This window comes from Bufo bufo, chromosome 4, assembly GCF_905171765.1.
Source record: "Bufo bufo chromosome 4, aBufBuf1.1, whole genome shotgun sequence".
Lineage (NCBI taxonomy): Eukaryota > Metazoa > Chordata > Amphibia > Anura > Bufonidae > Bufo > Bufo bufo.
The window spans coordinates 483,423,013-483,437,797 of NC_053392.1; the positions used below are offsets into that span (position 1 = coordinate 483,423,013).

Sequence of the window (14,785 nt, forward strand, 5' to 3'; positions counted from 1 at the left end):
AATGTGGTGCGGAGCAAGACAGATCCGTCCTGACACACAATGTAAGTCAATGGGGACGGATTTGTTTTCTCTGACACAATACAAAACAGATCCGTCTCCCATTGCCTTTCATGGCTATAGAAAACATAATACAACCGGATCCGTTCATGATGGATGTATGCAGTTGTATTATGGTAACGGAAGCGTTTTTGCAGATCCATGACGGATCCGCAAAAAAAGCTCATGTGAAAGTAGCCTTATTTAACCCTCACACATGTAGATTGGTTTGCTCTCTGTTGTTGAAAAGTGTGGCATCACAAGGCTTAGATTCAAAGAGCTCTATGATACCATTAGAAAGAAGATTATAATGGTCTGGAAAGAAATCTAAAATGATCACCAAACAATTGGATCAGTCATTGAACTGTCTGGAAAAATCAACTATAAGTGAGAAGATTTCAAACAACTGGAAACTAGCTTGACCAGGCTGTCCCAGCAAGTTCAGTCTGACAGTAGAACACAAGATGCCGAAGGTCTCTAAGAAGCTCTAAATTTCATCATGGATCTATAGACAGTTCTCACCACCATCACCAAACAATTGGATCAGTCATTGAACTGTCTGGAAAAGTAATTTATGTCAGAAGATTTCAAACAACTGGAACCTCAGACTGTCCCAGCAACTTCAGCCTTAGAGTGGAACACAAGATGCTAAAAGTCTCTAAGAAGCTCCGAATTTCATCATGGATCTATAGACAGTTCTCACCACCATTTTTACTACTCAGATTAGATCTTCTACGTGAAAGTTGTGTCAGGAGAAAAGATGGCATTATCAGGTGCAGTAGCAGAAGAAAAATTATGTGAAAAACAAAGACAGTATTTCATCAGAAGAACCTGATAGCAACTGTAAATCAAGGTGGTAGAAATGTTATTGCTTTATGCTGCTTTGTTGTATCAAGGCATTGTTCATAGTACAAGAGCAAATTGTTTTACCACGTGTCATGTTTGGACTTAATCAAAAGTGGACTGTTCATATTCAATATGGTGTACCCATACATACCTGTAAATTCACCAAGAAATAGCACAGCTGAGAAAATGGACAATGTCAGAGACTATTAGACAGTTATAAGAAGTTCCCGCTGGAGGTTGTTTTTGCCAAAGGGTAATATCAGATGAGATCCTCCACCACAGTCGGAAATGTGAATTTTTGTTTAAAAAAATAATTGCAAAGGCTAATTATTACGTTTTTTGTTCTATAACTTTACATGGGGTGCTCTTTCACATATGTCTTTGTGTATGTATATATATATATATATATATATATATATATATATTTAGACAAATGTGCATATACACTGCAGTTTAATTGCAAAGAATATCAAACATGAAGCAGACACTATTCTATCAATGCACATTGTATCTACACAATCCTGTGAGAGAACAATGAGTTACACTTGTGCTTTGGCCACGTGCGGGATCTCTACTGGTGTTTCCTCATGATTATGAAGCTCAACGTCTGAAGAAAAATCAAGCTGTTTGAAAGACTCCAGCAATGTGCATATTTTTCTTAATATATATGAAAAGAATTTTTAATGGGACTAAAAATACATTCCAAAGCAATGCTCACAAAACATTATTGCCCTCATTACTCTATTAGGAGTCATTTTTTTGTTTGGTGTGTTCTATATATATATATATATATATATACATACATATATAGATCTATACCGTAGCTGCTCCTAATAGCCCCTCTCACCTCTGATGGTATCCATGCTTACTGTAGCAAACATGGCGAATAGAAACATGAAGGCATTTATGTTCTGTCGTGAACAAGGTCTAAGCTTTTAAGTCCCACACGTCTTTTCTCGATGATACACGAAGTTGTAATGTATTCTATATCTGATTCAACTGAATTTCACCTCACAACACCAAACAACCAAGCCCAGTTCCTGGACATGTTCAGCAAAACAGAGAACATAGCAAAACAGAAGAATATACTGTATAATAAATTAAAAGCCCCTCCCCCAACTGAATATCCAAAGTAGCAGGACTTTTGCTTATTGCTGAAGTCACTGTGGTTTTTAGGTTCACACTGACACATACGGTACACACATTTTACATAATGCATATTCACGTAATAATACGTGAACAGGTACAGAGACAAAAGCACACACAAACACAAAAGAAAATTAAAACAGTAGGTAGAATAAAAAAATGCCTGCATCCTTATCTGAACTGACAAGCAGTTAAGCATTGTTATGGAATGCTGGTTTTTAATGTATCTTTTACGGGTAAATTTCTCTTTCTTGGTTAAAAATACATTCAACAGGAAAAAAAAACATATAAAATTATATATATATATTTTATATATATATATATATATACAAATACTTTGTCATTTTAGCATAATATAAATTTACATAAATATTCCTATAATGCTAAAGTTTGAACAAGCATAATCTTCTCTCATTTACTTTTTTGTAACTTTTGCTGTTTTTGTTTTTTTTTTGTGTTTTTTTTTTTACTCAGCTTTGAAAAAAGGTGCTTGAATACTATAAAATGAAGCAACTTCAAAACAGGGTAGCAGTTTTCTAATCTGCACATCAGTAACTTAAAAAAAAAAAAATCAATGAAAAGAACGAAAAAAATAAAATGGAATCTAAAAAATAGTTCTGCCCCGACCCTGTCTCAACTTATTTTAATTCCAGCAAGCTTATGCCAATGGTTTTCTTTCTTGATGCCTAAAACCATTGTCTCTCCAGCATCAACAAAATGTCATAGCAATTTTAATCCTTCTCTTGGTAGCGCAAAAATGCAGCAAAAGTCATACACATATGTTCGCACACACGCACACAAAAATAAAATAAAATAAATTCAGCAACAAAAACACCCCAATATGAAAGAAATATTAGAACAGTATCTGGTGAAGGTTGTAATTGCTCTACTTTAAATACTGCTCTCAGGAAAAATAAAAATCCAGTGCTCAGATATAGATATATATTTATATATATGAAAAAACACCTACTAAGCCCTCTGTCGTTTTACCTTACTCCAACTGGCCAATTGCTAAACTCAAATAAAATGTATACAAAAAAAAAAGCAGCACATTTTCAATCGTTTTAGAACCTTACCCATCGTATCTACCTTACTGCAGCTATCATCTGGTTTTTGCATGTTTTTTTTTTAACATCATTGTATTGTACATGTGAAGAGAGATCAGCTTAGAAAAAGAATTATTTGCAGCTTGAACATGGCTGTGATTTGTACATAGCATCTTTCATGTATGACAAACTGTAGCAAAATTTGTAAAGATCACTCCATTTTCAGCATTGTTTTCTTGTGATATATATTCTGAGAAGCAGGAGATGCCAATGTCTTTGAATGGGGCAGGGGCACTGCCATTCTCACTTGTGTGTTACCAGGACAAGCCAGTATTAGCAACTCTGTAAGAAGACATTTGGAGCCCCTCTATACATATATATGCCTTCCTCCTACGTCCAATTGAGCTCTTGTGACCTCTCCATTGTCGGTACCCCAAATGATGTCCCCAACCAACCAAAAAAATAAAAGAAAGAAAACATCTCTACAGCTATGTTACAAGCAGATACGCATTAGCCAGTTCTCCAAACTTTGGTTCTAAGAAAACACTTGGTCAGTTGTTACAAAGGGAAAGTGGGAATGTTTGTTTTGGCACATTGCAGGAGACAACAGTTCATCTCGGTAAGGTCTCAGCTGTACATGTCACACAATCCAATAAGCAAGTGCACGGTTCTAGTCTTTACTGTAAAGCAGGCTTCAGTCTCTTTCCCCATCCTCTTGTCTGTTTCATTTTCCTTTTCTATAAAGGAAAGTCCATGTGATAGAAGTCTGGGAGTTCCTCACACAGTTTGATAGAAATTATCTGCCTGAAGGTTGTTCTGTTTTTGCATACTGTAGAAGCCACTGTATCTAGAGTCTGGGTCAGCCATTCTTAGCATCCTTTTTGAGCTGTCCACTTGTACCCTAGTCCCTTTCTTGCAGTCCACATACACCAATTGGTTGTTCAGGCAGGTCGGCTGTTGAACACATAAAAGTTTACAATTAACATTTGAAAAGAGTTCTCAATGATTATATAGTTCTACCTACTTTGGAACAAAAACTTGGACACAGTTGGCCTAAGGTTCAGGGAAGAGATGGAGTCTGAAGAGTTGTGAATACAAAGGAGTTTTTAATAGGTCTTTATTGTTCCTCTAGTGAGGCTACTGTCAGTTCAGTCATCAGAGAAGGGTGGAATTGGTACCAGAGCAATGCATAATTTTCATCCAAGAAGGTGTTTTTCTAAAGTGACATGAATAAGCTTCGAATGGGTCAGGTGTGGCCACCTGCTCAAGTGGATAGCCTGGTAAAAGGTATTGGCATCTGGTAGTCCAAAACTATCCTGTTTTCTCCAATGTTTTAATGGTTTAGGCTACTTTCATACTTGCATTGTTGTTTTCTGCTATTGACACCCGGCAGAGGATCTCAATACCGGAAAAAAAATATTTTTCTGTTTGGTCCTTATGCATTCTGAACGGAAAGAGATCCGTTCACGATGCATCAGGATGTCTTCTGTTCTGGCAGCATTCCGTTGTGTGACTGGACACAAAACCTCTGCAAGCTGCTATTTTGTGTCTGGTCATTAAAAGGAAAAAAGGATCCGGCACTGAAAACAATGTAAGTCAATGGTGACGGATCTGTTTTTTTAGAAGCCTAAAAAAACTGATCCGTCACCCATTGACTTTCAATGTATTTATTGATGGATCCGTTTTGATTTCACACAACCGCATCCTAACGGAACGGATGCATCCTGTTGTGCAAAATCAAAATGGATCCGTTTAATCTTCTGCCGAATCTCAATACCGGAATTAACAATGCAAATGTGAAAGTAGCCCTATATGCAATGCGAGGTCTGAAATGGTTCAGCCCAAAAATTGTAGAAAGTGGTTTTTAACTTGTTAAGGTAGGATTGGGGTATATCTAGAGCTTAGATATGAAGGGTATATAACATTCGCAGAAGAATTATTGGAAAGACATGGGTTTGATGTGTTTTCCCTGTCTCTAGTTAACGGACAGCTCCTAAGCACTTATTTAAGCCATATTCTGATCAGTTTGATCATTATTTAGATTAAATGAGTGTTTATGGGCTGTTAGGAAAGGGAAGGTAAGGCTATAAAGCCATAAAGGGCCCGATTCTCGTCCAGATGATCTCTGACAGGGGTTCATAGGAATGATCGTTTGCAGGCAGCAGATGGTGATGCATAAACAGCATCTGCTACTGCAAACAACAAGTCTGTATGGGGAAAAGCGATGGTGCTAGAGGTCGCTCTTTCCCATACTGTGGAAGAGATCTGTTGCGTATAATTACAGCGGTCTCCTCCACTGACGAGCAGGAGCTTGTCGGGAAGAAACGCTTCCCTCCCGACAATCGCCTGCAAAATTGGCCAGTGTAAAGGAGCCTTAAGAGAGGCTCTCTGACAGATTTCACTGAGAAGGAGAAGCAGGGAAACTGAAAACTGTAGAAGACAAATTGCAGACATTTTTTAAAACAATCAATTGGAAAAATGACTTGTCCAAGTTAAATAGAATGCAAAAAGTACATTTAAAGATCAACAGTTAAACAATAGATTGCTAATACAAGTAAAGTAATGGAATTATATTGATGAAATAAATGCTGTGAGGGTATAAGGCCACGTGTCCCCACAGCAGAATCTATCCATTCTGGACTGGCCTCATTTATCAAACTGATGTAAGGAGCAGTCAAAACTGAAAGGTGGAATCTGATTGGTTGCTATGGGCAACTAAGCCAGTTCTACTTTACACCAGCTTGATAAATGACCCCATTAGTTTTCTGGCCTAGTCCTGTATTAAAATACCCCAGCCAAGGCAGTTTGGCTTGTTATTGCCCCTTTGCACCCCAGAAATCTTTGGCCTGGGTAAAGAAAAGCCTAGCCTATGACTGATCAACAAAAGAAAAAGCATGTACATATAATCTGAGAACTCAACCGTGCAGTGGTACTTGGCACATTTTTGCCTGTTTGTGCAAGGAATGGGTTAAGCACACAGTAAAAATGCTAACATTCCCTTGAAACACCTAAATCTTTTGTTCCCCTGTGGAATGTTCTGAATGTGACAGTGTGAGCAGACATGCAAAGCGAGAAGCAGTATTGCCTTGGGCTGAAATTCAAATATTCACGATATTAGGTTTCTACTTGACTGCTTTAACCTACTCCTCTTCCACAAGGTAGCAGGAGATGTACACTTGTCTATAAACCTGTGTTGTAGGAAGCATTCATATGTCTGGCTTTAGATTTAATGACTGACATTCTGGTAAGACCCAATTGAATGTTTTTGAAGCAAGCATTATGATTAGTGTTGAGCAAAGTTTCCAAAAATTCTATTTGGCTGCTTCGCTGAATTGCGTCGTCACAAAGCGCATTTCTTTGTAAGTAGCGGGCACAATGATGGAGAACGGTGATTGCGCCGCCCCTAGTCATTGAACCGCTCAGATGCCGAGTTCATCGCTGATTGAGACATTTATGTCATATGCCATAAATGTCCAAAAGGTGTCTGTCCCACAAAAAGAGAACAACTACAGTGTATATTAAAATCCTACAGGAGACACATACACTGTTTTGGAAGGATATCTAATACTTTCAATGCTGCACCATATGCCTGATATTATGCTTGTGTATGGTGTAAATGTAAAACTGTAAATACAGTATAGTAATGACATATATGACACATACCTTTGTAGGTGCCCGGTAACAGGGTACTGGAATCCACTGCTTTTTCTTATTTATAAGAAGAAGGACTATGATGATAATCAAGGCTGTCATTATTGGGATTGCTACCCATGCAACGGAGTGAAGTGAGGAGTCCTCGCTCGGCTGAGGTCTGTCACCTTCCCTGTAGTTCACTTTAAGATGACCCATTTCTGGATGAAAAAAGTGTAAGAATATCATTATTCTGCTGAAGAATCAGTTAATCATCCACCAGCAATATTTTCTACATAAAGAGTGCCATGTATTCATGGAGGCTGGATTTTGTGTTCTCTCGGGCTGTCACAGGGTTATTGTAAAACCCCATAATCTCAGCCATCTGATCGTGGGTTATGATTATTTTAATATTAGCAAACGATGACATCCTAATTATATAGATAGTACTTGATGATTTGAGCTGATAGGTAACTGTAATATGAGTACAAACATACATGTAGTTCAGTGCAGTTCAGAATAGTACATAGTGTACTAGAAACTGGGAAGAATATAATGGTGTTCCCACAGAACAACGTTTACCCAGAAGACAGCAAGTTCCCAAGAGATGCATGTGCTCCAGGGCAGGTTCTCTCCACATAACATAAGGCCCAGAATCGAGCATACTAATATGACAGACCTACCTGCTTCTATTTCAGGATACTACAATGTTATATGCTCAATCCAAGGCAATTTTCCATAGATGAATTGCACCAAGTTGAGGATAGCAAAGGGTTTTTAGTAACACGTCTAGAAGTTCTATTTCAAATCTTGTAAAAAAAACTATTTCTAAAATACTTACGCTTATTGCGGTCTGTACTTACAACAGTTTCTGCAACATATGATGGTGAGAGACGTGGTGAAAGATTATATTCGGCTGCTTTGCCGAAGTTCACAAAGAAATTCCATTTGTTACGAATTACTTTGCCACGAATCGCATTCCATTCTATGTATGGACAGCGAACGGGGATTGCGCCACCCCCGTCATTGAACCCCTCAGATGCCGTGTTCAGTGCTAATCGCAGCATCTAAAAGTCACATTCAGGCCTTTCAGGGGGTTAAAACAAAAAACATACTCACCTCATCCATTTGCTTGCGCCAAATATCACGTACGCTGAAGTGGCCGTGACGGCCTCTCCGTGAGCAAATGGATGAGGTGAGTATGTTCTTTCGTTTTTTTACTGCCATTTCAGGAAAAATTGATTAGTTACCACAAAGCGCAAGGAAATTCGGCTTCGTGACAAATCAAATTTTTCCTGAAATTTTGATCACTTTGTTGACTTCGATTCGCTTAACGCTAACTATATGTGATAAATTATTAAGTGACCTAACAGTCATTGAAAAAAACAACAATGTAGACCCATGCAGCTCTCACCTCTGTGATGGTGAATATCATTCTCACTTGGTGTTGGCCAGTGAGGAAAGCCATGTTCATTCCTTCCTCTGTGATTTGTCTTCTCAATAGGGATGTTAGTGGGTTCAGGGATATACATCTCTGTAAAACACAAGCTCCATTTATGCACTCCCTTTGCTTTTTCAACTGCAACCCTGTCATTTCAGCTATTATTAAAGAGGCTGTTCTATAAAAGTAAACCCTGGTAAACACCAGGTTAGGGGATATGGATGTCAGAGAGGGGGGTCCCCTGCTGGAAATCCCCTCGATGAGTTAAATCAAAGAGCTACATTACACATATACTCTGAAGGTGCCTAAGGGTACGACCAAACGATCAAGTTTCTGCATGCACTTTTGGAAGTCAAAAACAGGAGTGGATCATAAAAGAAGAAAGGACAGATGCAGAACCCTGTCCGTGTGGCCATACCCTAAGAAATGAAGCAAAAGCATACAAGTCAATAGAGAGAGAAAAATGAATTCATATTAGTTCGTTTAGGTCCGTGAGAAAGACATAGCAGCGCTGAAGGCAGTTGAGACAGGCAAATAGAATAATTTATAGAATGGGTGAGTAACATCATCAGGAAAGATCACAAATACCTTCATCTAGGGAAAGAGGGTTTCATCATGGCCATAGATGCGGATTGTTAATAGACTTGTATATTTTATCAACCATACTAGCTACGAGTAACACATTTTTATACAGATCTGTAAATTATTTAAAGTTTGCTATAAATTCCAAGACCAGAAAAATTATGCCTATTTAGAATTTCTCTGGGACTGCAGCTCTGAAGCTTGTAATACAGCTCTGAACTTGGGATCTATATAAAGTAAGTAATGCAATTCCTTCACATAGTAGCTTGACTTTTCGTACAGTAGATTGGTGTTTAAAGGTAAATGTACCCTTGAAAGTTGACGAGAACCATTCTACAGTCATCGAGAAGGCATGAAAACAATATTGGAAGGCAGATATTGTTACCTGGACACATGGGGCAGCAGCTCCCTTCGCCATTGATTGGCTCTACACAGGGTAATGGTGGGCAGCTGACTGTGGAGCAGAGGGTCTGTCCTTGCAAACAGTAGCAGTGCGTGCAGCTGTCGATGTCCCATCTCTCTTCGTCTGCATAAGTCTTGCCATTAAAGTGGCAGACAACTTTCTTTGGAATTGTATCCTCTGTGATGACAAATGGGCATAAATATGAAAACAATGTTATCTACAGAGACGTTTAGCAGTTTTGCTTAGCAGGTAGAAAAAACCTGATCCACTACATGCACGACATACTGTGTATATAGTTCTCGCAATCTATTATAGTGACATCATATTTGCCAATGTGAGAATCAGATGAGAGGGTATACTGGGTATTAACAGTATTATGCGCAGAGTGAATGCACAGGACAACAAATAGCTGCACAGCAGGAAGTGATGGCAGAGAAGGGGCATCATTTTGGCAACCTCTGCTGTACAGCCTAGAAGGATACAGCAGAGGTGTGCACCTTGGGAGCTTGCATTTATGGAACCAAAGTGAAAAAATATGGTATCTTAAATTGTATCTGTCTTGTCAGGTAATTTTTCAGAATAAGCTACCATGAGTGATTACATAAAGAATAACACTATTTCTGGCCATTTTATGTATTATAGCTGATATTTTTCTGCAATGTTTCCCTCTGAAATGTCAGTAATTCTATTTTTTCTGAGATATGCCTCATTCACACGTCCATCAATGATTTTGAGCCAAAACCAGGTGCGGCTCTAAACACAGAACAGATGCAGATCTTTTCCTTATACCTTATGTCTGTGGAGGCTCCAATCCTGGTTTGGGCTCATAACCACTGATGGAAATCACTGACGTGTGAATGAGGCAATAATGTGTGGACAGTAACTAGGATCATGTCTGGCCATCAACAGGACATGAGTAAACAGGGGATTCTGTCATTCTCTTTGCATCTTCCTGTCTGAAGCAGCCCGTTCACTTTTCCTCATCCTCCTCAGACCTTCCCTTTACATAAATTTCTATGTAATCTGATACTTCAGTGAGCACGTAGTCTGTCAAAGTGAACTGAGAGTTAGTAAAAAGGAGGGAGACCAGGAGAGGAACCTGATAAGAGGTGAAGGAAGCATCTTTCTCTGATGACATACTGTATATTACAATGTTTCTTATATTCACCTGCTCAATTCATGTACTTAAAAAATGAAACAGTTACTCTTTCAAAGGGTTCTTCGGGGTTTTGATATTGATAACCTATCCTGAGAATAGGTCATCAATATCAGATAGGCAGTGTCCGACTCCTAGCACCCTTGCAGATCAGCTGTATGAAGAGGCCATAGCGCTCCAAGAGTACATAGGCCTCCTTCTAGGTCATGTGACATCATGTTCATCAGTCACATGGCTGAGGCTCAGCTCAGTCCCATTCAAGTGAATGGGGATGAGCTGCAATACCAAGCAAATGGACAGCGCAGTGCTTTGTAACCTGTGAAGGGGCCACAGCGCTCCCCAGGACCAGGTGAGTACCTACTGCGGCTTCCTCAAACAGCCCCCTGCTGATCTCATATTTATGACCTAACCTGAGCATAGGCAATGACTATGGAAATCCCAGAAAACCCCTTTAAATTTAGGGCCATTTTACCGATTACGAAAATTTGCCCAGAAATTCATTTTAAACTTTCTGTACAAGACATGAACTTATCATAATGCAAAACAATAAATGCTAAAAAGTTAATATATTACTACACATATATTTCAGGTTACTGTGCAACAAGGGAAGCTGGAAATCTTCTATACATTGCTGGACATATAAAGTACAGATTCTGCAGATATTTATTTACATTCTTAAAGAGGTATTCCAGTTACCATAAATATAACATGTTTTAGACTGTAATTAATCATGAATAATTACCTAATATAATGCAAATTTCACATATTTACCGTTCAGTAGTTATAAAAGTAGTTTTCTTCCTCTGCTACCCAATGTGTTTCCTCATAAATTACCATGGCATTGGCCTGTAGTTCTTAGCCTTTGTTAGGGTACTTTCACACTAGCTTTAAAGTTTTCCGGTATTGAGTCCCGTCATAGGGGGTCAATACCGAAAAAAAAAAGGCATCAGTTTTGTCCTAATGCATTCTGAATGGAAAGCAATCGGATGTCTTCCGTTCTGTTCCTTTTACGGTATCTGGCTGGAGAAAATACTGCAGCATGCTGCAGTATTTTCTCCGGCCAAAATTCCAAAACACTTGATCCGGCATTAATTTCCATTGAAAAGTATTAATGCCGGATCCGGTACCAAGTGTTCATGAAATTGCCACATTGACGGATCCGGTTTTCCGGTCTGCACATGCGCAGACCTTTAAAAATGTGAATAAAAATAAATACCAGATCTGTTTTTCGGGATGACACCGGAGAGACGGATCTGGTATTTCAATGCATTTGTCAGATGTATCTGGATACAAATGATATCCGTTTGCATACAGATTTCCGGATCCTTCTTCTAACGCTAGTGTGAAAGTACCCTAGGGTCGAGCATGCTCAGTGTGTTGCTATCAATTCTCTAGCTAAATGTCTTGTGAAACAAAGGAAGTGTCAGTGTGCTGGTGGTTACGGAGTAGAGGGGGCATTACTGGACTGCCTCATACATAATCTGAAAAATTAACAATTGTCCTAAAACCAAATAGTCAGAAATATAGAATAGTATTATTTTACTTCTCTGGTTTCTGATTTGTAACCTAAGATAACATTGCTACTGCAATAATATGTTAGTGCTGGTGAACAATATTAATAAGAGTTGTCACAAATACCGTAAATACATAGGTGGAGACAGAAAACCAAAAAGACAAAAACAACTTCCATAAACCAAGTTCTATGGCACATTCAAGTGAACAGAGCTTAGCCCAGCCCACCCTAGTTGATACTAGATGTGACGTCACTGGGCCGGCGGTAAACAGTGAGAAGGCCGGGGCGCTGCTGCCTTCTCAAACAGCTGATCGGCGGGGATCCCGGGTGTCGGACCCCCACCGATCACATGCTGATGATCTATCCAGAGGATAGATCATCAGTTTAAACAAAGTGCAGAACCCCTTTAATAAAAGGGTTGCTTGAGATTTTGATATTGATAGCCTATCTTCAGGATAGGTCATCACTATGAGGTCCGCAGGGATCTGACTCCCCACACCCCTGCCGATCAGCTTGAAAAGACTGCGACGCTCCAGTCAGCGCTGTGGCCTCTCCCCTCCCCAGTCACATCACTTTCATTTGTCAAATGGCCTAGACATAATGATTGTGATGTTCAAGTGAATGGGGCCAAGCTGCAATACTAAGCATAGCTGCTATCCAATTTATCTAAATTTTTATTTTGAAATGACATATGAGAATTAGTGGCTGATGCTCCTGCTCCCTTTATGGGTGAAGACAAGGGACTGAGGATTCAGACTTTTTGAGCTTCATCTGCTCTGTATGCAAATTAATGATATCTCTTGCGCCAATCTTGTGTCATGTCATTCGTTTGCGTTGCTGTGCAAGTAGAGTAAAGAACAGAGCTGTGGAGTCGGAGCACAGCCCTGGTAAAGAAAATCACCAAATCTTATGAAATGCATACAGTACATCACAGTTCAAAGTAATAATGCTCTGGATCCTGACCTTCACCCATGGCTGGAGTAGTAGCTCATTGAGACAAAATCTCCCCTGACCATTTTAAAGAAGATGCATACTTGCTTTGATTTTCACTTTTTTTTAATTACTCACAATGTGTTGGATATCCAGAAAATGATCAATAATTAAGACGCACAAGCATATTCTGTGAGTTGGATGGAGTCCTAACTTGGCACCCAAAGAATTCTAAGGGTCCTCACCATTCCTATGTAATGTTTGACGGATTCATATGAAAAAACTGTGACCTGCTCTATCAGATGTCCTATTATGGACTATTCCTTTCTAATACGGTGCCGCATGAAGCATCATATGTTGGTACATAGAGTGCCCACTAGGAAGTCCATAATATGGAGCTGCAGGTACGCCGGGTTTCTGTAGAGCAGAGGTGCACAACCTGCGGCCCAGGGGCCACATGCGGCCCTCGATACCATTCTTTGCGGCCGCCAACCATCTGGTAACAGATATGTATGTCTATGTCTTGTGTCTGCTCACATGTATCTTTCATGTATTTTCCTATTAGCTGGGAGTACTAGAAGTGTAACCAGACATTAATGATATATACTGTATGTTTAATATGCCATAAATACAGTATTTCAGTTGGTAATACCTCCTTTAAGTTTTATTTTCGGCCCTTGGAATTGGTTCAGGCTGACAATGTGGCCCCCAACCAGAAAAGGTTGAGCACCCCTACTGTAGAGCTTCCTCACAGCCACGTTCATGAGGCCTAAATCAAATAAATTAATATTTAGAATGATTATGGCCCGATTTGTAATGTACAGGAGGAAACAGTGCAAAAAATACGGCCCACTCTGGGCAATAAGTATCAATCCATCACAAGCTACTGTTCGCTGTGGTAAATAACAAAGTCCGCGTCAGCACATCAACAACCGCTTGCTTTGGAAAACAGGCGTCATACAGAGCAGCGAGTGAAAGTAGGACAAATCACTCTATAGAAAATATTGAGAGTTAGTGAGCTGAAAGGTCATTTTAATATGAAGTAGCAGCTTTAGATTGTAGTTTCGGGGAAGTGCAGCAGCCGTAGAGTCTGTCTTATTATCTCAAATGAAATGAACAGCAGGTGTGGAATGCCTATGGCAGCAATGAACATGCAGAGCTGCACATCCATATCATACAAGCTGCGGCGCTGCTTCAAATTTGGTCATGTCGACACTTTAGCATCTAAGACTGAATGATGCTTCTCTCTTAAAGGACGTTGCATCATTGCTGCCATTTTATTACGGTGGATATTTCATTCTTGTTTGCTTACAAACCTATTGCTGTCATTCTGTCCTGGAATACATGAGATTCGAACGCTTAGCATAACCATCTGCTGTCACTGTAATATACAGAATAATTAGCCTCATAGTCAGAACCTAATATTTATCTGCAGAGGAGCTAATACGTATGTTAATATAGTCGGAGAACACCGTACCTGAGGCATATGAGCAAGGCCTCCAGAATACTAATAGGATAGTGACTAAATGGTGTCACTGGTTCCTTTCTAAATCTCTGGCCGCTGTCTAGTCTAGCTATTTAAGTTTGTATTCCCATTGCGTGGAGCCAACAGAGCCACTGAAAGGCCCTGGTCCCTCCTTTGGTTCTTGAATGAGTGTCGAGCAACAGTACCTTGTGATAATAATTGTGACTAATAACTATGCCAATATATAATGATATGCCTACTTCCGTAGACAGAAAAAAATTGGATTGAGTACAATCTAAATAATGCCAACTACATCAAACACAAAAAAACTATAACATTTCTGGCCATTTTGAACCAATCAATTTTTAACCTATCTCCTCCAAGGACAAATATTTGAACAAATCTATGCCCAGCTTTTCAGTCTGTCTCACTACAATACTGTAATTCTTAGGCAGCATAAATGTTGTCTTGGGGTTATGTTCAGCTCTATTCTGTCCTTTACTCCCTAAATTCAATCACATTCATAGCCATGTCACATACACATCAAAAAACATCTCCAGAATCTGTCCTTTTCATCTGGTGGAAACAGCA

The 14,785-nt window shown here is 39.4% G+C and overlaps 1 protein-coding gene across 1 annotated transcript in view; it reads right to left on the reverse strand.

Annotated features, from left to right (window-relative positions):
- Positions 1-226: 226 nt before the first annotated feature.
- CRIM1 (cysteine rich transmembrane BMP regulator 1) overlaps positions 227-14,785 on the reverse strand; it is a 772,316-nt gene continuing 757,757 nt past the window's right edge. The window contains exons 14-17 of the mRNA XM_040429546.1: positions 9,113-9,307; positions 8,119-8,238; positions 6,738-6,925; positions 227-4,028 (exon numbers count right to left, since the gene is read on the reverse strand). Of these exons, the coding sequence (XP_040285480.1) occupies positions 3,852-4,028; positions 6,738-6,925; positions 8,119-8,238; positions 9,113-9,307 (680 nt within the window). The 3' untranslated portion in view covers positions 227-3,851. The remainder of the gene's footprint in view (positions 4,029-6,737; positions 6,926-8,118; positions 8,239-9,112; positions 9,308-14,785) is intronic.